At 38.6% G+C, this 24,381-nt stretch overlaps 2 protein-coding genes across 2 annotated transcripts; one reads left to right on the top strand and one right to left on the bottom strand.

Annotated features, from left to right (window-relative positions):
* Positions 1-6,667: 6,667 nt before the first annotated feature.
* LOC140933452 (uncharacterized) lies at positions 6,668-10,210 on the bottom strand. Its single transcript, XM_073383050.1, has one exon. It carries the CDS (start codon positions 10,208-10,210, stop codon positions 6,668-6,670), a length of 3,543 nt encoding a protein of 1,180 aa, XP_073239151.1.
* A 2,431-nt stretch (positions 10,211-12,641) lies between these two features.
* LOC140933909 (uncharacterized) lies at positions 12,642-24,119 on the top strand. The gene is made up of 5 exons (XM_073383584.1): positions 12,642-12,676; positions 16,925-17,099; positions 18,233-18,296; positions 19,741-19,896; positions 23,750-24,119. Exons 2-5 carry the CDS (start codon positions 16,983-16,985, stop codon positions 23,971-23,973), a joined length of 561 nt encoding a protein of 186 aa, XP_073239685.1. The 5' UTR covers positions 12,642-12,676; positions 16,925-16,982; the 3' UTR covers positions 23,974-24,119.
* Positions 24,120-24,381: the final 262 nt, after the last annotated feature.

Below are 24,381 nucleotides of genomic sequence, written 5' to 3' on the forward strand. Positions count from 1 at the left end.
CTCGAACCTCGCGCTAACTCGAACCAATTTTCGTTTCCCCTCAGGTCATTTTCTATATAATTTTACCCTCGATAACTCGAACCATGTTTTGAGCCCTTAAAAAGTCGGGAAAAAAGCCGTGTACTGGCGTCCGAAACATTGAATTTTGGATTTCCTATTAACGTGTTGGAGGAGTATAGTTAACCAATTGAGGCTGATGTTGGTTGTCACAGGCTAACGTGAAACAGCTCTACTTCTCAAAACAGTAAAACGCATGCTCTATTTAGGCTATTTGTTACGTTACGTCTGATTTATAATCTAGAAGTATCTTTTAATTTTCACTTGACATTTCTACAATTAATTGTGATTAAAATGTTCACTGTGCAGTAAAAACTGTTTTTTACCTTACTCTGGGCTATTTTCTTCGAACTTCCGCAAACTCGAACTCCCGATAACTCGAACTTTTTTCGAAATCCCTTGAAGGTTCGAGTTATCGGGAGTCGACTGTACAATATAATTCTCTTTGTTAATCTGTTGATTGAAAGACTAAGTCACGTTAGCCGTTTGTGGCATTTGCTGCGGTACATGTTTGTAGTGAAGCTGTTTTTAGCGCTCTATAGTCGATTATCTTAGTAAGTTATTTTACCACTCTAAGTTTTAACCTATATGACCTATATGTTTAACTGATGAACGATAGAAAGTTTCTTCGGACATGAATTCGGTGCGAAGCAAATGTCACATTTTCGTGCATCTCTCCAGTAACAGCTCTTACTGTCAAGGCATTTTCAGTTAAATGAGTATATTTCTAAGATAACACTTCTTTTCATAGAATTATGTTTTGATTAGGAATATCTACAGACATCAAAGCCGTGTTTGTGTTGAGATTCTCCAGCGGTTTATATTTTCACCTCGATTTGATCCTCTGTGGGTATTTCTCAAGAAATGACTACCTTATTCATCTTTACCGTTTTTTGGGTGTTTTCTTGACTTTTCAACTAAAATCGTGTCGGTGAACAACTCTTAATTTGAAATTTTAGGAAACACCTGTTGTTCTAAATTTAGCCTCGAACTATGAACTGCATTTTTAATTCGCCTCCCCTGAGTTTTCCGATCACTTCCGTAGTTAATTTATGGAAACGTTTTAGCCAATCATTTTTAGACAAGAAGCTTCATACCTCTGCAAAATCGACAACCAGCCAGGATTTCCCAAATGTAACTTTGGTACCTTCCTCTCTGTTCCTATGAAAAGTTTGTATGTAATCAGATAACTTGTAGTTTTTATAATGCTCTCCTTGTTTGGTGTTGGCCAGATGACCTGAGCTTAACGATGAAAACTTCGACAGAAAAACCATTTAAACAAAGTAATTATCTGAAAGGTTTTAATAGTTAGTCTGTTTTAACCAATCCGAGAAGAGTTATGCCAGCATTAATTTGCACTAAGGAGCTGATTTTCTGGCTGACATAAAATGGGTGTAGCACTGATTTAGAACAGAACTGTAGCCAAGCAAGAGACTGAGAAGGAGAGATTTTTCCCTGCAAATACGATTTTCAAGTAAGTGAAGTAAGCAGTTGAGTTACATAGATCATTTTAGCGGTCCACATACACATTGCAATTGACCTAAATTCCAAATGTTTATGTTACTAGAGGTGATCAGTGTTACTGCTGTTATATGAAATACACATTTTGTTTACAAACAACATAGAAAATAACTGGCTTGCTTTTTTTTGGCACTGCCGCCCACATTTCCATAAGGCCATGTTAACGTTTAGCCATTTTCAGTACTTTTTTACTCTGCATACATGAGGAACTTGTGGAAAGAACTGAAACCACTGCTCTTGCATTTGTTGGGGGTATTTTTGTCGAGCAAAGTCAAAAGCAAAGTATTGAGTTTCGTGGCATTTTTATAGTACCTATAACTGTAAGTGACACATAAACACTTGCTACAGAGTAGTGGTATAATGGGGTTTCTGGCTCACTAAGACCCGGAATACCATATATGGTCATAAAAAAGGAAATACAGCATTCTGATTGGTTAATTTACCTATTATAATAACCGGGTCCTAGAAGGACCCGGTGAGTATAACCATTTAGTCGTTCCATATAGTCTCCCATATAACCTCTATACCTTATAGTCTCCTTTCAGAGACCCGTCAATTCTTACCATAGAACCTCCATACCTTATAGTCTCCTTTCAGAGACCCGCCAATTCTTACCATAGAACCTCCATACCTTATAGTCTCCTTTTAGTTAATATAAGCACAAAGAACCCTTTCAATTAATATAGTCTCTCAACCATACCATATAGTCTCCCAGAGCAAATATTAATGAAAATAAAAGGTTTTGATTGATCCATTCATACCACGTGATATCGAAGCATTTCTGAGATAACATTCAATGGAAGGGTCTCTCCATAAGTTTATCATTCAAGGGTCTCAGTTATTTGAAGGCTCTCTCCATATAATCACCTCACCAGAGATACTTGGTTCTCTTTGATCTTACTATTTTTAAGAGCCTTAGTATTTTTGAATTCATCTATTTATGTATGTGTGCCTGTAGTGTGCCTGCGGTGTGCCTGTAGTGTGCCTGTGGTATACCTGTAGTGTGTCTGTAGTGTGCCTATAGTGTGGATTTGTGTCTGTGCTATGTTAATTTTTATTACTACTACTACTGCATGTAATTTTAATAGTGTGTAATTTTATGTATGTATTACTTACATGTCATTTTAATTATGTGTTATTTTTAGCTGCATGTAATTTCAATTATATGTAATTTAGTCATGTGTATTATCTATCTCCAAATTTGTTTAAGTAAATAAAGTTATACTTTACTATAGATCTTCTTCTTTCTTTTTAGTTCTTAACAGCTTTAAAAGTTTTTTTACCTGACAGCGAGCTTCTCTGATTTTATTACTCGCGTGTATTTAGTTGCGTGTAATTTTAGTTGCGTGTCATTTCAGTCACGCGTAATTTTTTAGTTGCGTGTATTTTTTAGTCGCGTGTAATTTTTTAGTCGCGTGTAATTTTTGTTGCATGTATTTTAGTTTCATGTACACTGTATTTTATTTATTATGTTACATTCATAGTGTACATCTGCTATTGCACAGTACAAAACATATCGCAAACTTTAAATTTTTACAGTGTGCATTTGTCATTGCACTGTATAAAACATTTCGCCAATTGAAAAATGCAGTAAAACACTGCAAGTTCAATTTAAAATCTGCAGACTTTTTAGACCTATTTCCCATACATTTCCTTCTAATTTTTGATTTGTAGCGTGCATGGACCATTGCACAGTATAAAACATTTCACAAATCCAAATATGTTGAAAAACACTGCAAGTTTAATTTAAAATGTGCAGACTTTTACTGCAACTTATTTTTTAAAGTGTTGAAAAACACTACAAGACAAAAATTCTTAAGGTCCCAAGGCCCCTAAGAAAAATTCTTAAGGTCCTCAAGGCCCCTACAAGGCCCCTAAGGTTCCAAGGAGTATTATAAGTGATCTATTCCAGTAATAAGGCTTCAAGAAGCTTTCATAAAACACTCATTCTAATGACACAATGAACGTTAGCCAGTGGTCTTAGAAAGAAAAAAAGAAAGACCTAAACCCGTAAGCTTAAACGTTAGTGCTAATGCGTAGCGCTTTGTGCTATGTATATGATAAAAGAAGAAGAAACAAGTCTTTCCAATACTATTAATCATGTTATAGTGTGTAACGTTTTCTAAGAGATTTATGGATGCGCTCCACTGAGTGGCTTCATATGCTAATTCACATACAGTTCAAAATTTACATGAAAATTCCCCGAGTCAGCAAAACAATCTAAGACAAGCAAAGGCATGCCTAGTAAACCATTTAAGTGATATGAGATCTGAAAAATTATTTAGAAAGCAGAGAAGTACATATCCAACGAAGTGACCTTCTGGATCGTAACATCTTTTATAGCTATCACATGGAATGAAGTTTAAGGGTATGTATATATGGTTTCATATGCTAATTCACGTTTAGAAGGAAATTTGCAGGCCTTATAACAAAATGGATGAAATCATGGACGGGTTAGCAGATCAGCTTACTATGAAACAAAACTTGAATGGAGGATTGCTCATACAGTTGTCTTTCAAAGAGGAAAACTAGATTGCAGTCAAAGTCAGCAACTAAAATCCTTAAGTGTGAAAAAGTCAACAAAATAAAATTCTTAAGTGTGAAAAAGTCAACAACTAAAATCCTTAAGTGTGAAAAAGTCAACAAAAGTTAGGTCATTTCTTTTTCTCGTTTATAAGTTTAGGTAAGTCACTAATACAGTGTTCTGTCAGCTTCGACACGGCGAATCGTAGAATGTTCCGCTTACTAAAGTTTGACCATAGACGGTTACGTGTACAACAAGAAAGCAGTCATTATACTAAAATATAACAAGAATCGCCAAAAGTCGAGTTTACCGGAGCTGCCAATTTTCCTGAGGGAGGGGGTGGCTGCCACTTAGGCCACCAGGCTTGTCGCTGGCCATTGCGTGACGTAGCATATCATGTAAGACTTTAACAATTTAATGACTTTAATACTCATTTGAACATTGTACCTTTCTGGAAGACTTTCGTAACAAGAAAAGCGAGTGCCATTTTCGAGTCGGGCTGTACGGTACCTCATCAAATTCCACCATTATGAATAGAAATAAGCAAGTGAACCATTCTAAGCAGGAACCAATAAGCGTTATTTTCACTCACCCCTCCCCTAATCCCTCTGCTCCCCAATTAATATAGTGTGACTTATTTGACCTAGGCGGAAATTCCAAAAACTATAATTGTCGTTATCAAAACGCTGTTAATAACAAGCAGTACATTTCCCAATTCTGGTTGTTAAAACTAACAAAGCCAGCAAATTAGGGGCCTACATCGTCCTACATCGTCCTATACCGGCCTACATCGGCCAATACCGGCCTACATCGTCCTACATCGTCCTATACCGGCCTATACCGGCCTAAATACTATAAACAGAGATCAAACACTTATGTAACATTTTCATTTGTGTTAAGACTTCATTGCGTAAACATGCCCTACAAGTTTAGACGAGCGTGCCCGCTATGTTATAGACAGGATTTGCTATACTTAGCTGATCATTTACGTCAAGTGCACAAGTTATCGTGTGAGGAACGACAACCACTATTAAAGGCAGCGATATTTTCTCATCAAGTGACTCCAACAGTATTCCCAGGAGTTCAACCTCAAGGATTGTATTCCTCTCACATTTTTCAACATGGAATGCCACAATATACAATGAACGCACCGCTCCCTCCACCAAGTATAGAGAATTTAACCACAGTTCCAGCGTCTAATCTGTCTCAAAGTATGAAACCGAAACAATGTAAAGTCACCAAGTTACCAACACGTCAGTGTTTAGAGACACAAACTTACTCCGAGTTTAAGTTTCATCACATGTTTTCCATGCTTGTAGTAGGACCAACGCAATGTGGGAAAACCTATTTTGTGCAACAAGTATTAACCAAGAATTGTATCGAATACCCAAGTGAGAAACCTACTCAGATTTACTGGTTCTATAATCAATGGCAACCAAGGTATGATGCATTAAAACGAGCGCTAAAAAAGAGGATCCTGTTTACCCAAGGGTTACCAGACCTAAGCGAAGATCTCCATGAAATCAATCCTGAGTATAACAATATTTTGGTGTTTGATGATTTGATGAGTCAAGCCACCGATAGTCCTGTGTTATCAAAATTGTTTACCCAAGGAAGACATCGCAATGCTAGTGTGATCCTGCTCCTTCAGAATATGTTTCCGAGGGGAAAATACAACACAGATATTAGTCGGAATGCGCAGTATTTGGCGTTGTTCCGCAGCCCAAGCGATCGAAAACAAATCGGAATTGTTGCTGAGAGAATATTTACTAAGGATCGCAAAAACTTTATGTCCGCGTATGTTAAAGAAACCGAAAAACCCTATGGGTATATTTTGATTGACAATCAGCCAAAAACCACAAGTGAGAAACAAGTGATCTCCGATGTGTTTGGACAGTGTAAAAGTTATCCACACATCAGTACACAGTCAGAGAAAACCCATGTTACCACAGACGTACAGTCACCCGTTACAGGAAACGTCAGATGTCCATTGCCGAAGCAACCAGTCAAACGTAAACGTGAAAAGCCACCCGCCAAGAAAGCGAAAACAGTGAAACCGACTGCAAAGAAAGTTAAAACATTGCCTAAGACACAAAGTAAATCCAAACCAAAGTACCTTATAGCTAAGATGCGATGGGAGAGCTTTACTCCGAGGAACAGTCATTTTTAGAACAGAACTTGTAACTTGATGAATAAAAATCTCTTTTTTCTTATTTTTCTCTTTTGTTCCTTTTTACTAATGTGAACCACTAAAGAAATCGAAATTTTCAACGACCCCTTTCCCTAATACCCCTTCTATTTATAGACACAGAGACCACACAAGGTTTTTAACTATTTTAAACTTAGTTTAATACGTCATTTTAACTTCCTTCAGTTACAATTCCTTAATTTATTCTCAAAAACAAAGCATGCAAATGTTCTTATCAGGGGTTCGGGCTTCCAAGCTACTGTACCCCCTAAGAAATCCTAGAAAAAAGCTAAAGCGGGTTGGCGCCTCCATGCTACCTTACCTCCACGAGATACCTAATAAAGCCTTAATAAAGTATGAAAAAGCCTTAATAAAGTCTACTTCCAAAAAGAAGCGAGATAAGCATGAAACTTATTACTTGTTGGAGGAGCTAACGGTAAGTCTATACTAGACTGATTTCCATGAGATTCCATGACGATGTCTGCTTTTGAAAGACTTGTGTTGTTGGTACTTGCTAATGATAGCGCTTTCATGGAGTTAGCTAGTCCTTCCTCAGATGGTTCTTCTTCAGTAGATGTTTGAGAAGGTCTTGTTATTCCATTCTGATAATGACCGTGTGCTCTCGTAGTAAATCCGTCCTCGAGGATATACCGTTTATCATCGAATGGACTGAGTGATTTTTTGGTCTGCTTGATGGTGTGTAGTTGATGCTGATGACTGCGAAAATTCACCATAGAATGTTGAAATTCTCTTTTCTCCATCAAACAATCTTTGAAATCTTGATGTCTCACTTCTTTCTTTAAGACACTTTTCTTGATCCCTTTGCCTGTTTTTTTCTCTTTCCCATCCTCAAGCTTTATGGAATACATTTTAGCCTGGAGGCCAATCCACTCAACAATAGGGAGTCCACCCGCCTCGTCTTTAAACTTTCCAATGATCTTTTTGTTTGTTGTGCTGTATAGAAAATGTTCTTTGGGATAATTGCTGGTGTCATATAAGTGCTGATCCTGTTTCATGTCTTGATACAGGTCTTCGGCGGTGATGTGATAGGTGAGACTGTCTGTGTCAGTGAATAAGAGCTTCGCTTTCTCAGGCCCGTACTTTTTCATTATGTGATTATAATGAAAATCGTACATGTGAAGTTTACTAAGCTCCAAGACTGTGAAGCCAGTGTAGATAGGCTTGTCTAGCTTTACAGAGGTACGTTTTGCTTCCAATCCAACAAAGTACTCCTGCTTTTCTTCATCATTCACGAAGACAACACTTCTTTTGTAGGTGACTTTTGCTGTATGTTTTTTAAACATAGCTGGCTCTGTGATCAACTTAATGTTAACACGTTTTCTTACATCTTCCATTGTTTTTCCGAATACGCTGTTGTTCATAAGCTTGAAAAAATCTTTCTCAAACTCATTGGCAGCAGCGGCTCTCAATTGTGTGTTGTGTTGAATGTATGGTTTCAGCCATGGTTGCTGCTTGAACTGTAGGACTCGGTGAATCTTCTGCAACTTGAGACCTTGTGTAAGATAAAACTTCAGATTGCGGTAATGGATCACATACTTGACTTTATCCCAGAGATTGGGTACCAGTTTTTCCACTTTACTCGGCTTATACCCCAGGTCTTCCTTTAATTGCTGCTGATAGGGGGAGAGCATCTCGTGGGAAATCGACATTTTTTCTGGAGCCAGTGGGTAATCTGAGTGGAGATCATGTAGATCGTTAGGATACTTTAGATCCACCTCTAAAAAGTAACCAATGTCAGCATCATCTTCTACTGACATGACATTGAAGCTTTGTATATCTTTCCCATCCATCCATTTGAAATCACCCACTGGGAGTGATTGAATCATCGCTAACCCATAAAGGTTGTTTGCATCTTGGTAGATATTAAAACTGCTAGGCTGTTCAGGATTGTAGTCCTTTAGGTACTTGTTGTTGGCTTGAGCATAGCGATGGGTAATCATCGAAATACCACCTCGCATGCCTTTCTCTAAGAACTGATGCATTTCAATGTCATAGAGGGTTTCCAGCTTGACTTTGGTAAACTTTAAGGCAGCATCCCATGCTAGTCCAGGGACTGTGTAATAGTGAGCGGGATCTAAATCATAATTCTCAATACACACTTGACGAAACTGCTCGAAGATATCCGCAAGCAAAAAGATATCTTGAAATAAATAGAGGTCGTGATATTCCCCCAAAGTTTGACAACCCATTGTCTCCCAAACTCTCTGTGCAAACTCGTACTTTTCTTGGGAAATAGCATCTCCAGTTAAGTCATTGTGGAAGGCTTGTTTTGAGGGTAGACTTGTTTCTTCAAAAACTTCAAAATTCTTCATATAGGAATAAGGGTAGACACCTTTCTGGCATAATAGATTGACATCGTCAGGTTTGTTAAAACCCCACACTTTTTCAAAATGTTCCTTGAGATGTGGGAACTCTGTAAGATTTCCAGCCAAAGCATCCAAACTAGCACCCGGTCCCAAGAATTGGAGGGAATCAAGAAACCTTAAGTTTCCAAGGCTAAAGGAAACGTACTTTTCCATATTGTTCGGGATGACGCTTATTCTTTTCTTGTTGGCATATCTGTGAATCCCCTGCATGATGAGGTGGGAATCATACCCGCGCAAATTATGGAAGAACACCGGGATGTGTGTTGTACGCCGCTTGTTCAGATTACACGAAAAATGCGCCGCTCCGCGGTATTCTCCTGTAGCGTGATTGTGATCGCGTACTTTGCACCAATTTTCTTCTTTCTCATAGAAGAGCTCTTCACACATATAACAATGAGTAGCAGCTTGAAAATCGGCTTCCTGTTCTTCAGTCATTACCATAGGTTTAACCTCTAGCTGGTAAGGGAGCGGTTCCTTTTCAATTTGCTGGAGACTTTCCATCAGCTGGTCAATGACTTGCTCACTGGTCTCTTCTAGAGACATGTCTGAATTTGGTGAGGGACGATACAGAAAACTACGTGATTCTACCTCAGGATGATTGGAGATTAAAACCCACGCGACGCTGCAGGGGATATGTTTTTGCACTTTAACGGTCTTCTCGTTGTCGCCTCCTTCTTCACATTCGTGGAGAAGGCATTCAAAATCACCATAGATTCTAAATAAACTTTCCTCTGTCTTTGCCCAGTTTTTGAACGAAATTTCTTCGTCGACCACTTGAATGGGGATATGACGACAAATTTCAGAATGCTTTTCAAGTAAATCAGGGCGTATGAAACCTTGAAAGCAGCGTTGACAAAAAAAAGTTTGCTCATGATGAGACTTGGTTCTAGAGAGAAGTCTGTTAAAGTTTTTCACCAGAGCGTAGTGATGCTGTTCTTCACGCCCCCAGTAGAGCAGAACGACATGCTTTTCGAGTTGCTGATCTGGTACTCTAAGAGGCAACATGATCGAAGGTAAGACAACTCCCTTTTTGCTTCTCTCTGGTTTATCGATACCAATGACAGTAACACTGATTCCTGGATTCTGTTTCTCAAACTTTCCAATCTGATCAATGGTGACGGGGAAGTCGATTCCATCAAAATTGAGTTCGTCTTTATACTTATGGTACTTACTGACTCGCTCTGCATTCTTTAAAGTTGGATGGAGGGCTGCCAGTACTGACCACTTAAAACATTCCTGGTCATCATTTTTCACATTGACAATAGCTTTGGTATCATAGACATCTTTCGGGAGTTCTATATACGAACTCCCTCCTAAGGGTTGGTAATCCACCATTTCCAACACCAATGCATGATTTCTTGAGAGGGTCCACCCAGAGCCAGCTTGCATAAAGGTAGACATCCGCTCTTCTACAGCTTCCATCGCCATGTTTAGTTGCTCCCTGAGCTGTTGAGGGTAGGTGCTGGTGATGGGATGAGGTGTTCTAAAGTAACCATTGTTTATCATACGCTCTGTTCGATATTTATCTGGCATGGTGAGTCTACAATGATACATCATCATCATCATCGCTTTCATGACAGGAAAATCACGCCAAGTAATTCTGTCTCGCCAGATGATATAATATTAATGTTGTTTTACTGTTTTAATTCCTACGAGTAAGCTATTTTGTTGTTATATCAATGAAATAATAAGCTTTATTTATCCATCTTTTAAAAATATTTACAATGGATTGACATATACTAGAAAATGCCATCAAGTGATTATTCTCAAAAAAAAAAAGGAAGTAAAAATAACAGATCATAAAAGGAGTCTTGCAGCTCTTGGTATAAATGAATTTGCATGTCTTTGCGTTCCTGACTTTGGTATTGCTACTGAACCTGGTTTGGATCTTAAGTTAAAGCCGTGGCTGGTATTTGGCTCAGTGAGAAAAAATTAATTAGGGTGGTTAATATCATGCACAATTCATGCGGTTAATTATAAAACTTTTCTTCCCATTTTCCCCACCTTTGCAGACATTATCCGCTTCTCCTTTCTTAGCGGGAATCAATAAAAGAAAGAATATTCAAAGCTCTTTATCTTCTCACGTCTACCACCATTTTTGAATGTGGCGCGCTTTTGCAATTCGAATCCTCGAGTAACTAGAAATGTCGGTCTGTATTTAAAAAACAAGTACCTTGAAAGAATGTTTAGGAAGTAAATCGACCAAGTGAAAAAATGGTTTCGCAACGGAAGAGGAATCGACCAAAAAATATTCTCACCGGTAAGTGTTGACGGCATAAACATGTTTCAAGCTCTTTCTGTTAACTTGAGCCTTGGTTCGAAACAATAGGAGTTGACAGTATACTTAATTATAATCACCACAAATATATCATGAATGCGCCGTTCAACGGCGCCTTCGCATTATAAACGCATCTCTAGCTTGTCATATAGTTTTGGCTTCAAGTGATCATTTTACGCGAAGGGACTGCGGTGTGTTTTAAGCCCAGCACCATTTAAGCCGGGAGGAGTTATCAGAATCGCTCTTAAAATGATTTGGACTATAAAGGGAGCCTTTTTTACCTTTTTCCAGGTAATTGGTAAAATTTAAAGTCGCAATGTTATGCGCAATAGGTGATGCGCAGTGCAAGACAAGGGAATTGCCTTAAATGATGATCGATAGAAAGTTTCTCCTGACACGAGTTCGGTGCAAAGCAAATGTCCAGTATTCGTGCATCTTCGTAGTAACACCTCTTGCTGTCCAAGTATTTTTCGTTAAATGAGTATATTTCCACGGTAACACTTCTTTTCATGCAAGTATTGTCATTTGGAGGTTATCGACAGATATCAAAACCGTGTTTGTGCTGACAAGCGCTCAGGGATATCGATACTAAAACGTCAGGTCTTCTGCCTGAGCGCTTCTAGAATGTGATAGTGATCAAATGACATCTCACTCAAAATGAGAAAATGATTTCCAACTACAATATAATTCTCTTTGTTATTCTGTTGATTGAAAGACTAAGTCACGTTAGCCGTTTGTGGCATTTGCTGCGGTACATGTTTGTAGTTAAGTTGTTTTTAGCGCTCTATAGTCGATTATCTTAGTGAGTTGTTTTACCACTCTAAGTTTTAGCCTATATGTTTAACTGATGAGCGATAGAAAGTTTCTTCGGACATCTTCGGTGCATAGCAAATGTCACATTTTCGTGCATCTCTCCAGAAACAGCTCTTGCTGTCAAGGTATTTTCAGTTAAATGAGTATATTTCCAAGATAGCACTTCTTTTCATAGAATTATGTTTTGATTAGGAATATCGACAGACATCAAAGCCGTGTTTGTGTTGAGATTCTCCAGCGGTTTATATTTTCACCTCAATTTGATCCTCTATCAGTATTTCGTAAGAAATGACTACTTTGTTCATTAACCGTTTTGGGGGTGTTTTCTTGACTTTTCAACCAAAATCGTGTCGGTGAACAACTCTTAATTTGAAATTTTAGGAAACACTAATTGTTCTAAATTTAGCCTCGAACTATGTAATGCATTCTTAATTCGCCTCCCCTGAGTTTTCCGATCACGTCCGTAGTTAATTTATGGAAACGTTTTAGCCAATCATTTTTAGACAAGAAGCTTCATCCCTCTGCAAAATCGACAACCAGCCAGGATTTCCAAAATGTAATTTTGGTACCTTCCTCTCTGTTCTTATGAAAAGTTTGTATGTAATCAGATAACTTGTAGTTTTTATAATGCTCTCCTTGTTTGGTGTTGGCCAGATGACCTGAGCTTAACGATGAAAACTTCGACAGAAAAACGATTTTATCAAAGTAATTATCTGCAAGGTTTTAATAATTAGTCTGTTTTAACCAATCCGAGAAGACTTATGCCAGCATTAATTTGCACCAAGGAGCTGATTTTCTGGCTGATTTAAAAATGGGTGTAGCACTTAATATTTAGAACAGAACTGAAGCAACGCAAGACATAGAGAAGGAGAGAAGGAGAGATTTTTCCCTGCAAATACGATTATCAAGTAAGTGAAGCAAGCAGTTGTCTTTGTTGAAGGGCAAGCTAAAACCAGTTGCAAAAATACTTGTCTATTAGACACTGTACCGTATTTTGGCTTAAATGGCCTGCCTACGATCTTGTGTCTGTGATCCCCCTTCCTGCCCTTATCAAAGTTGCTAGCAATACAAGACCATGCTCAAAACATGGAGGAACAGCTGTGAATGGATGGGAGGAGGGAGGTCAGTATTATATCTCCCAGACCTGTGACTAGCAGCGGTTTGAAGCAAGAAAGTGGAGTGTCTCAACATTTCAACTGGTCGTCTGAGTCCTTCATACCACTATAGCCGTGGTGCCCAATTTTATTCATACCACTATAGCCACTATATAGCCAATTCATACCACTATAGCCGTGCTGCCCAATTATAATAAAGAGAATGAAATGCGGTGTACTTTTTGCACCTAAGGAGGTGGGTATAAAAAGCAGTATTTCATTTTCCTAGGTTTGCGTGAGTTTAAAATGGCCAGACTAAAACCGGCAGTTTTTGTCACTTTTGTAATTGTGGTAATTTGCAGGAAATGGGCTTTGATTTGAAGGATTGAAGCGCGTGGCAAAAGATGCCACACCATCTTAAGTAAGCTGCAACGAAAGGGCTTTTTTGTCCCAAAACGCTACAAAGATGCGAAAAATGATATACCTTTTTCGAACTCGGGTAAAAGACGTTTATTTAAGAAAGGAAAGTGACCTAAGATGCCTCTCTAGATCAAGGAGATAGCTTTTTGCTGTTTTTTTTTCCGATAAGTACGAGGAGATGTTTCCTTTTTAATCGCCTGCCATTTACAGGAAAGAAAAGTTACGCTAAAAAGCACCTGTTGTCAACTTTACTCTACCTGCAGATCGAAACTTACAAAGATTAGACTGAAACACTACACGTCACGATTTTAAATACATAGATCATTTTAGCGGTCCACATACACATTGCAATTGACTTAAATTCCAAATGTTTATGTTACTAAAGGTGAGTGGTTTTGCTGTTATATGAAATACACATTTTGTTTACAAACAACATAGAAAATAACTGACTTGCTTTTTTTTTGGCACGGCCGTCCACATTTCCATAAGGCCATTTTGCCGTTTAGCCATTTTTAGTACTTTTTTGGTCTGCATACATGAGGAACTTGTAGAAAGAACTGAAACCGCTGCTCTTGCATATGTTGGGGTATTTTTGTCGAGCAAAGCAGCACAAGCACTCACAAGCAAAGTATTGAGTTTCGTGGCATTTTTGTAGTACCTATAACTGTAAGTGACACATGAACATTTGCTATAGTTTTCAGATGATGTTTCTTAACCAGTCCAGGGATATTTTATTTAAAAGCGATATCCATAAAGAAATGCCAAAAAGAGTAGCCGGTCGGTACTAACCAAGTAGGCAGCGATGTCCCGACAAATTATAGAAGGAGGCCGTAGAGATCCCTAGAAAGCCCGCGAAAGTATAAGGTGAAGCCCGCCAAAATTAGAAAGATTACGTGGCACGCCAGCAACGCAATTTAAGAATATTACGAAAAATTGTATTCTGGAAGGTTCGCGAGAGTTCATAGTTTGTCTATTTTAGGATCTTGTGTAGGCGTTTCTAAAGTAGTATATTTGGCAATCTCCCTATAATTAGACTATTTGGAAAGTTCTAGAATGTTATTGTGAAAGTATATAAGTAGGCGAGTCCGAGTTAAGTTTTAACTAGTTTTCACAAGCGAAGAGAGTTTGACGTTAGTCGTGTTTAGTTAAGTGTGACGAAAACAGTGTTTACTCAAGTTGGCGAAGGCCGTGTAAGTTTATCGAGTTACGTGCTGTTGTGGAGTTTTACTCAGTGGAAACAACGTTCATTTTTGGGAATAAATCTTCTTGTTGATGTTCCGACAACCCTGCGTTCAGTTTGGTTTGCAAGCTACCCGTCCTCTAAAAGATTTCCCGGGTAACAAACAATAAACAGTGTAAAGCATAGAAAACAGATGATTCCCATTCGTATTTCAATTATTGAAGATAGTGCTTAATTCTAAATATTTTAAACCGAATTTTTTTTTATCTAGGGATTTCCTCGAGGTAAAGAAATCCATTTTAGTAAGAATTATTGAAGATAGCCTTTGAGACTAAATATTTTAAACCGAGCTGTTTTTATATGTAGGGGTTTCCTTTTACTCCTCATGCCGCAAGTCCAGACTTTTAAGGTGATGGTTCCCATTTGTCAGGTGATTTGTGGTACAATTACTGAAAACAGCGCTTAATTCTAAATACTTTAAAGCAATGAGATTTTATATGTAGAGATGGTCTCTCCCTATTCGGTCTTCAGGCGCACACCCAGACTTCTGAGGTGACAATATCCATTTGTAGTTGTCACGAATGAATAAAGAAAGCGCTTAATTCTAAATATTTTAAATCAAAGAGATTTTATATGTAGAGATGTCGTCTCCCTCTTCGGTCTTCAGGCGCTACGCCCAGACTTCTTAGTGAAATCCATTTGAGCCAGAACTACTACATGCTGTAAAGATTCCGAGCTTAAAACCATACTTTTAAGCAAGAAAATGTTGTATTCGTTAGAGGAGGCCCCTATTGTGATAAATTCTGTTTGAAACAGTTGTTTTAACGTTTTAAGCTGAGCCAAAGTAGCGAGAGAGCACCCTTCATAGCCCTGTCTACTCCCGATATCAGCTAAATCATGCGGAAATCGAATTGCGAATCCACAGCACCGAGGAAGCCTTTTTAAAAACCATGAGAGAAAAATCAGGTAAGATATTTGTCCTTTGTGATTGTAGTAGAGTTTTTGAATTGACCATAGTATTAATATCCTTGTGATGATAGTCCATATCTGCTAGGAAGCTGAGCGCTTTCAATACGACAGGAAGTTTTGTTTCACCTTTCCTCAAGAGTCAAACGAAACAAAATTACATAATACCTATTGCACGTGTTTTCCTGCGAAAACTTTAGCTTTATAAGGGCAGAAGAGTCCAGAAATGCAGTGAAAATAGCTGTGGTCTTGTGTTTAGCGAGTTAACAATGCAAATTGATTTTCTCGCTTTTATGACAGGAAAATCACGCCAAGTAATTCTGCCTCGCGAAGATGATATAATATTAATGTTCTTTTACTGTTTTATTTCCTACGAGTAAGCTATTTTACTGTTAGATCAATGAAATAATAAGCTTTATTCTTATTAATCTTTTAAAAATATGTACAATGGATTTACATATACTATAAAATGCTATCAAGTGATTATTCTAATAAAAAAAAGTAAGTAAAAATAACAGATCATGAAAGTAGTCTTGCAGCTCTCGGTATAAATGAATTTGCATGTCTTTGCGTTCCTGACTTTGGTATTGCTACTGAACCCGGTTTAGATCTTAAGTTACAGCCGTGGCTGGTATTTGGCTCAGTGAGAAAAATTTGTTTTGGATGGTTAATATCATTCACAATTCATGCGATTAATTATAAAACTTTTCTTCCCATTTTCCCCATCTTTGCAGACATTGTCCGCTTCTCCTTTCTTAGTGGGAATCAATTAAAAAAAAGAATATTCAAAGCTCTTTGTCTTCACACGTCTACCACCATTTTTGAATGTGGCGCGCTTTTGTAACTCGAATCCTCGAGTAACTAGAAATGTCGGTCTGTATTTAAAAAACAAGTACCTAGAAAGAATGTTTAGGAAGTAAATCGACCAAGTGAAGAAATGGTTTCGTAACGGGAGAGGAGTCGACCAAGAAATATTCTCACCTTTGCTGCAGGCTTATCAAATAGAGTGCTTATGTACGTAGTTGACAGCATACTTAATTATAATCACCCCAAATATATCATGATGTCTGAGAAATGATACAGAAATTCATTAATGATGACGAGTCACTAACTAGATCTGGGTAGTGATGTGTTATCAGTATGGAATTTCTGGCTCAATCCTCAGACATCATTTCGCAGGGAAAACAGTCGTATCGTCGCAAAATGTTGGTGTCGGCTACAGGCTAAACTACTACTAACTGGTTACTACTGCAAATCTCGCATATAAGTATTCATCTAGAAAGCAAACAGACAAGAACAGACCTCCAATTCTTTCACGTAATGCAATTCCTTGCCAAGAAAACAAACAGCTTACTTTCTTAGTGACCTTGGAGACAATCAAAGTTAGTCCTGTAAACGATTTTTGTGATCAATGCTTCCAGCCACCTCAGTATCTTGTTTGTAATACCACAGACCCGTGTTACAAAAGAATATAAAACATGCGTGTTTCCATCTAGAGTCAACGCTTTCCCCAATCAATCCATTGGCAAACCTAATCTGAATAAAGAATTCAAGATGAATCTTCATTTACTTTGCGTGGTGCTGATGATCTTCTCCTTTACTGAAACTCATGCGGACGTCATTCCCGTGAAGAAACTGGACATCACCAAGTATTTGGGTCTGTGGTATGAGGTAAGCTAAGTTCTATTAAACATCACTGTAGAGTTAAAAGCAAAGGAAACCGCTAAATTTAGTTTTAAAAGAGTGAAAATGATTTCATACTCCTTGTTTGAAAAGCCCTTTCAAAAGTTTAGTTGGCAATCCTGATAAAGGGACAAGATTTTCCAGAGCAAGGATTATTTCTTTCTTTCCCTGAACAGGTTTCGTGAGCTTTTTAGCAAACTTTCTCTATCTGAGTCGACATAGCGGTTCATATCACAGGTCAGAAACTCGGGAGCCCGAGAATCACATCTAAGATAAAATTCTGCGAAAGGACGTTTCTTGCAAGGGCAGGAGGAAATCCGTTGCACAAAAGGCTTCTAAAGAGACTGCGCTAGCTGTTAGCCGCGAAATTAGCTTCGTGGCAATCAAAAGCATGAATATTAACGTTCCGTCAGGTCTGATCGCGATCCCATCATCGTCTTGTCAAGGGTCTTTACGTTTGGTTTTCTTCATCTCTCTGTTTAGCAAGTTCAGTACATGGTATGGAGTAATTTCTAAATTGTAGTTATGGAAGTGGGAAAGTGGTTTTCGTTTGGTTTGTTTGTATTTTATAATATAATGTAGATGATGAACGTGTCAATACTATGTCACTAGTTTGCATCAAACCAAAATTGCCTTGCGTTCCCATCCAAATGGGTAATCCTCATTTCTGGCTACGAGGATAGTCCGGCGTAATTCAGTGTTGAGATCCAGTAGGAAGTTTAAGGAAAGACAACGGGAACACCACCAAAACAATAGGTTTAACATGATGAAAACAAAATCGTGCTACACGATTGCCGTCTTCAGCAAAACAACAACATGAAATGAAGAAATTCAAGGTTCTGTGGACAACGTGAGCCCACGACGGTAAATCTTTCACTCTCTATCTTTACTTCAACTTCGTTCCTACCAATTTAGTCAAGGGCTACTTCGCCCTCACTTTACAACGTGAACGGGACGGAATAATCGCGAAGCAGTTCGTCGATGCTTAAACACCCTGCTAAATAGTCACCGTTTTCTCTCATTTCTAGGGCGTTTAATTTATGGAAGACTTGTCCTGCTTCTAGGTTCGGTGTATTGTTCAGTATCATTAACTTACACTCGGTGTTTCTCATATGATTCAGATGTACTACAATCAATTTGCTGCGAACGTTCAAGGCAGTGATATATATTGCACAACAGCACGATGTAAGTATAACTGATTTCGGTCAGTATTATTTCAGTCCTATTTTCCGTCAGTTTATACAGGGATACAACTACAGTCGGTTACACGGAATTTCCTGGATAAAACGGAACAAGCTCTGCATTCATTTGTTTTTCCCCTTACACTTCTCTGTTTTTTAAAATGGCATTTCTTCTTTAAATTGTCTGCCGACACTGGCTCGTGGAAACTGAGATTCACTTCTGCGACCTTCCCTCAAAGATGTCCTCCTACAGTAGTGAGCTCGCCCGCTATTGAAGTGTACCCTTTTTTTAATATAAGAACATCTAATTTTGGGGCCGACGCTGAACCAAAAGTGAATGTTCTCATTTTTTGCCATGTTCTTACATTACGCAGCACAGAACGTCAGAAAACCAATATGAACGTTACCATGAAACATGAAAAGGAACACTGCACACTGTATCATGTCAAATTCCTATACCATAACGTCACGAGCACCCAACGAGGAAATTTCATTAAAAAGTTTAAAAAATTGTTTCTTGCGTTCGCAGATCGTTCTTTTACCTTCTCAACGGGCATTTAGGTGGGCTATAGGCGACCTGATCTGTTCAGATTTCTTAGCTGAATACTGCTAGAGGCAGAAAATTTTAGGGATCGAAAATTCATTTCCCCCTCCGAAATTGCTAACTGACCTTTATTCATCCTAAATCTCAAAATATTTACCTTTCAGAAAACCAGCAAAGGGACTAAGTTTCCGACTTCACGTTACGAAAGTTCGACGTAGCATTTAATCGAAGAAAACCTTAAAGAAATGACATCAAAGGAATCACAAAGCGATATCGCGGGTTTTTCCCTTTAAATTTTACATGGAATCTAGGCCTGTGAACTAGCAATAATTCTTTTGAAAAGAATATCATATTAGACATGTATAGAGGTTATTTTCAGGTAGTAACAAATATATCTTACGAACGAGCACGGTGAGTCATTGCTCTTACCGCGACAAAATAAAATCATATATCCAAGCCGCCATGTCATTTTCTTTTTATTGTCAGTTGGACATAAGCGTTATCTGGTAAACCTTGCCGTTAACAGTAAAAACAAGCTGCAAATGACGTCATCGATATCTTGACTAGTGAGGATGTGGAAAATAAAAGCCGCTAGAGTCCCGGAGGAATTTTCGTATGAACTTTAAGAGGGGCCTATTTTCCAATAAAACTTTTTTGCCTGTATCACATAAGGGTGTGGGCTAACGTGTAATTGATCTGCTTGTACTTGAACTGGTCATAGTAAAGTTGGTTTCGGTTATTTGTAGTCACCAGATGCTTTTACCCGACCAATACGTCCAAAAGACCATTTCCCATCGTTTTCTTTAAATTTTTTACTCATGGTACATGTATCTAAAAGACTTGATCCAGCTTTCAATTTGTAGTAATCTCTAACATGAAATTCTATCTTTTTTTTTTTCATAAGTTACCGACAATGGAAACGGAACTGTTGCTTTATTGTTCCTTCAACGCCTAGGGAATGAAACTGGACCGGAGGAGGACTTCCCAGGAACCGCTGTACAAGTCGAAACGAGCGGAAAGTTCAACATTTTCTTCGATAGAGTCCCATTCCCTGTTCCATGTGAGTATCATTTTGTGAGTTGTTAGGTTTTCAAGAAAGATGGGTATAATTTTCAACTGTGCTATCACAATATTGACCATAGCCAGAACATGGACAGTTAGAAAGAACAACTACGAGAAATACATTCCCACCTTTGATTATTTGAAATTCTATATCTATCACTGGCCGAATTTATACTAGAGACGAATAATCAGTCTAGACGGATTATCCAGCTCAGACGGATAATTCGTCTCTAGTACTAGTAATAGTTGACACTACAGCTGTCCCCGTCCTGTATATTGTCGGTCAATAGTATTCTTGCTCGTTTTGTAGCTCTTTGAAATATACCGATTCGTAATGAAGATTTTCACACATCATTCATACCCATAGGTGAGATAAATACAGGAAACGCAAGGTTCCATGCACAGTTTCAACTCGATTTACACAGCTTTGATTAAAACATTCTCAGTTTCGAGAATAGTTTATTCTAAACCATACAGCCTGACCATAAGGAAAAGATTTAATTAGAAGTTGAATTTTTCGCTATTTCTCTTTCACTTTTTACATTCAGTTCATTTTATTTGCCGGAAAGTAAGCCTTAGAAATTAAAAGGACGTTTGATCGATTGACGCTCGCGTATTCTAGTCTTACATGAAACTTAATAACGGAAGGACATCTGTGAGCAGGGAATAAGTCAGCACGGAATTTGATTGTCGGCGAATTTCTGTAATCGTCCATCGTCCTGCTAGTGATAAGCTAGCCGTTGTTCACTCGTCTTGCTTGTTTGGGGCTGAGTCTTACTCCGGTCAAAGAGAGAGAAAGAGTGTCTGGCAAGGTTTCCAATATAAATCAAAGATTTGTGAACTCGTGTCTGGCAAACTCTCCAAGTATTTATATATACACATGCAGTTAAACGCACCTTATAACCTCATCTGCGCTTAACGAGTGTCTTTTGGTCCATAACTTTCAAAACAACTGCTCCACAGAATGTCACTGCGTAACGCAAAAGAGTATCGAAGTATGACTGCACAATAAATGTCACAAAATCTACCTGAGCGGTCCCTTCGGGATTTTCTGTCTTTACGTCATCCTAACCATTTCGTACTTGCGGGCGCAAAAAATAGAAACGTCATCATTACCAACCAATTCCTCGCGGCCCCTGTTCAAGCAAATCGAGATTTTTTCTATACTGACTGAATGACTGTATATTTCAGCTGTATTAAGTACTTTCCTTAATATACGCGCGAGTTACTAGAGTGCCTCCTCGGAATTTCGCCTTCTGGGCGAAATCCCTGCGGGGGCAATAAGTTCGGTGCTAAGACGAATTATGGAGCAAAATTCGTCTGAAGCTGATTCGTCCGTTAGCACGTCTTCAAGACGTCTCTAAATTTATATCTAGATGGAACATAGACGGTTTTTTGACGAAGTTTCCACACGAAAGGGACTGGTTTCTATATTTTCGCAACTCGGCTTCTCAACACCGACAACCTCGTCCCCAGGGTCTTCTCGCTTTCCAATATGGCGGCGACAGGAGAGAAGACCCTGGAACACAGCGAACTTAAACGATCGCTGATTGGTGCATTCCATTGCGCGTTCATACGTGCGTTCTCATTGGCTTATTCCTTCCAAAACAAAGATGGTTACCCTTTGAGGCCTTCTAATCCTGGAGACCCAGGGGCAGATAGTTGGGGCGAGGGAAAGTCTAAACAGGCGGAAAAAATTTTCCGCCCGTTGAGACTTTCCCTCGCCCCCACTATCTACCCCTGGGTCTCCCAGGATGAGAGCTTCGTAGAGGCAGAGAAGTGTTTTCTTCAGTGTTTGAGACCTAAAAGGTGGACAGAATTCAGGTCTGATTGGTCGGAAAACTGTGACTGTACCGTTGGAAGGCAAAGATTCCAAGATAGTGATATCTGAAATGGTAATCGCTGGGAATATTATAAGGCGTAGAGGTATTTCTGTTGCTCGTGTTATTTGGTTTGTGTGCTCTAAATTACTAAAGATTTGTTTCTTTAATTCCTGATTTGTCAAAAAATATTTCCAAGGCTTCAGCTTATCAATAAATTTAGCTGCCCGTTTGCAAAGGTTTGGTATTGTTCTGATTTTTGTTTTCTGTGAACAATAGCTGTATGCATAATATTATTAATGTTTGCGGTTATACGGAAATCGTGCATAATCTGTGCGTTGTCTCAGCAGATTTTTGTCTAGTGAAACATTTTTTTGTTCATTTGATCGTAACATGCATGGGCCCAACCTGGCCTTCTTTTAATTTTTTCCACTGTGATTTTGAAGGGGGATGAGGAGCGAGAGAGGCAGATGTCGAAACAAAACTAAAAATTGAAGCTTGCTGTAAATTGAAATCATTCCCACAATAAATGAATGTGTTCAGTCTGCTGGATATTTTGTCACCTTCCTCGGCGCATTATCAGCGCGTTTTATCAATAACTGATCGTTAAACAAAGGACTGTTCCCGTCTTCAATGCAGAAATATATAAGTTTAATTTGTGGTCTCTGCACAAACGAGAACTCGGCGTGATGAAGCAGGTCAAAAGATGTATATTCCTCGCTCTTAAAGCATGTCATGAACTGCCTTTTCCTATTCATTATTCGTCCACTTCGGGACTGCGGGAGCAGTCGTTTCACTCGTCCTTCTTTAAGTATTCTTCGACTGCGGGATCACAGGAGCAGCAGATTCAACTTAGACTGAGACAGGTTCTGTTAACAGCGAAAAATCAGACGATCGGTGATGGTACAAACTGAAAAAAAAAGAGGTTACCATGTCCTTAGTTCCCAGTGCTCTTCGGTTCGCTTCATAGAGTAATCGCGCGTCGCACTGCCACATGTTCCCCCATCGCATGATAACAGTAATTAATGACGTCTTTAGAACGAATTTTTTTAAAATCTCTTCACATAATCTTCATAATGTATATAATAAGGTCTGAAACTTTCCTTGAGATTGATTCACTCAACATCTAAACCTATCCTACCAACCTGTCAAAAATCTGCGTTACAACATTCACTGTTTTGACGTTATGCTAATTTTTCCAAAATAATGCGCACTATACATACCTCCATGACTTGTACATTTTAGTTTGAATTTATCGTATCTTTTGAATGTAAACCAAAGTCCAAATTTTAAATGAAGTTGCACTTATACAGGTGGTGAGAAAACGGGTTAGTTCTTAAGATCACAAGAACGAAAATACACCAAAATTTTCTAGCATCGAAATATGATGTTAAGAAGCATTCTGACGCTACTTAAGGATAATTTGAGTCATTTATAACGTTTTCATTAAATAATCTATCACGGCTTTTGAAAATTTAAGGTTTGAAATATCGTTTTAGTCGAATTCAAACATACGGACTTTTTTACTTCTTACGGAGATTATTTGCTAAACACCAAACTGTAAGTTCTTAGTGTTGGATTTTCATTAGCTAGTCTAGATCGCACAAAATTTGGCGTTTATCAATTTCAAAGTATTTGTTTATTGTTGTCACAGTACTATCGATTTTACTAAAACCTGCATTTTGACAAATTTCAATCTATAGTCAATCATTGGTGAAAATTTTGTAGCGATCAGACAAGGATAAAATCACTTTTAAAGCGATTGAAAAATATTGGTATGGCCTCTGAAAAACTATATCGAAACACCTTAAGTGAAGATTTTCCATCCCTGGGCATTGTTACCGAAAGAATGCGCTACCCCAGAGACACCAGTCCAAAACGTGTCACCGATTTCAAGCTTAAGTGATTTTTTTCTCTAGCCCATTCCAGAGGCAAGTTTAAATCCCTTTCGTCGAAATTGCTCGTACCATTTTCTCCACACTGTTGCCATACCAGTTAACGGGGCTTACCGATTTTATTCTCTTCTACCAGACTGGGTGATTAGCCTTGGACCTGAGAAAGACGGTCTTTACGAGTACTCCGTGGCTACTGACCCTCGCAAGCTGGGACTATATGTGCTTGCAAGAAACGTGGAGACCTTCAGGCTGGATTATGAAGAGGAGGTCTTGGAATTTGTAAAGGAACAAGGCTTCACTGAGCCCAGCAATAAACCCATAGCTATCCCTCAAAACGACAAGTGTCTGTATCCCTACTAAAACTCTTAATCACGAGCCGTCCGAGTTGTAAAACAACAACTCTAAGGGAGAAATGACGGCACTTGAGGTTGCTATTCCCTAGTATGATTTAAATGTTAGTCAAAATTTGTAGTGCTAAGCCAAATGGAGCCAATAAAATATGGAGAGGTCATTGAATTTCCTGTTTTTTTATGCCTTATTACTTGCGCTCGGAGGGCAGCGAGTTAAGGAATGCTGGCCGTTTCTTTTTCTTTTTTTTCTCCTTTTTTTTCCGTGTTTGTGTCGCGAATGAGCAGTTAGGTCCTTTTAGCTGTGGTAATCAAGGTCAATCAATACAATGGGTTTTGTTTTTGTGACCATAAAACGCATGCGTAGGCTCGTAGCGGTCAGCGTAGGGTGAAGTAGACCCGAAGAGTCGGGATTTCCGAT

This window comes from Porites lutea, chromosome 1, assembly GCF_958299795.1.
Source record: "Porites lutea chromosome 1, jaPorLute2.1, whole genome shotgun sequence".
Classification (NCBI taxonomy): Eukaryota; Metazoa; Cnidaria; class Anthozoa; order Scleractinia; family Poritidae; genus Porites; species Porites lutea.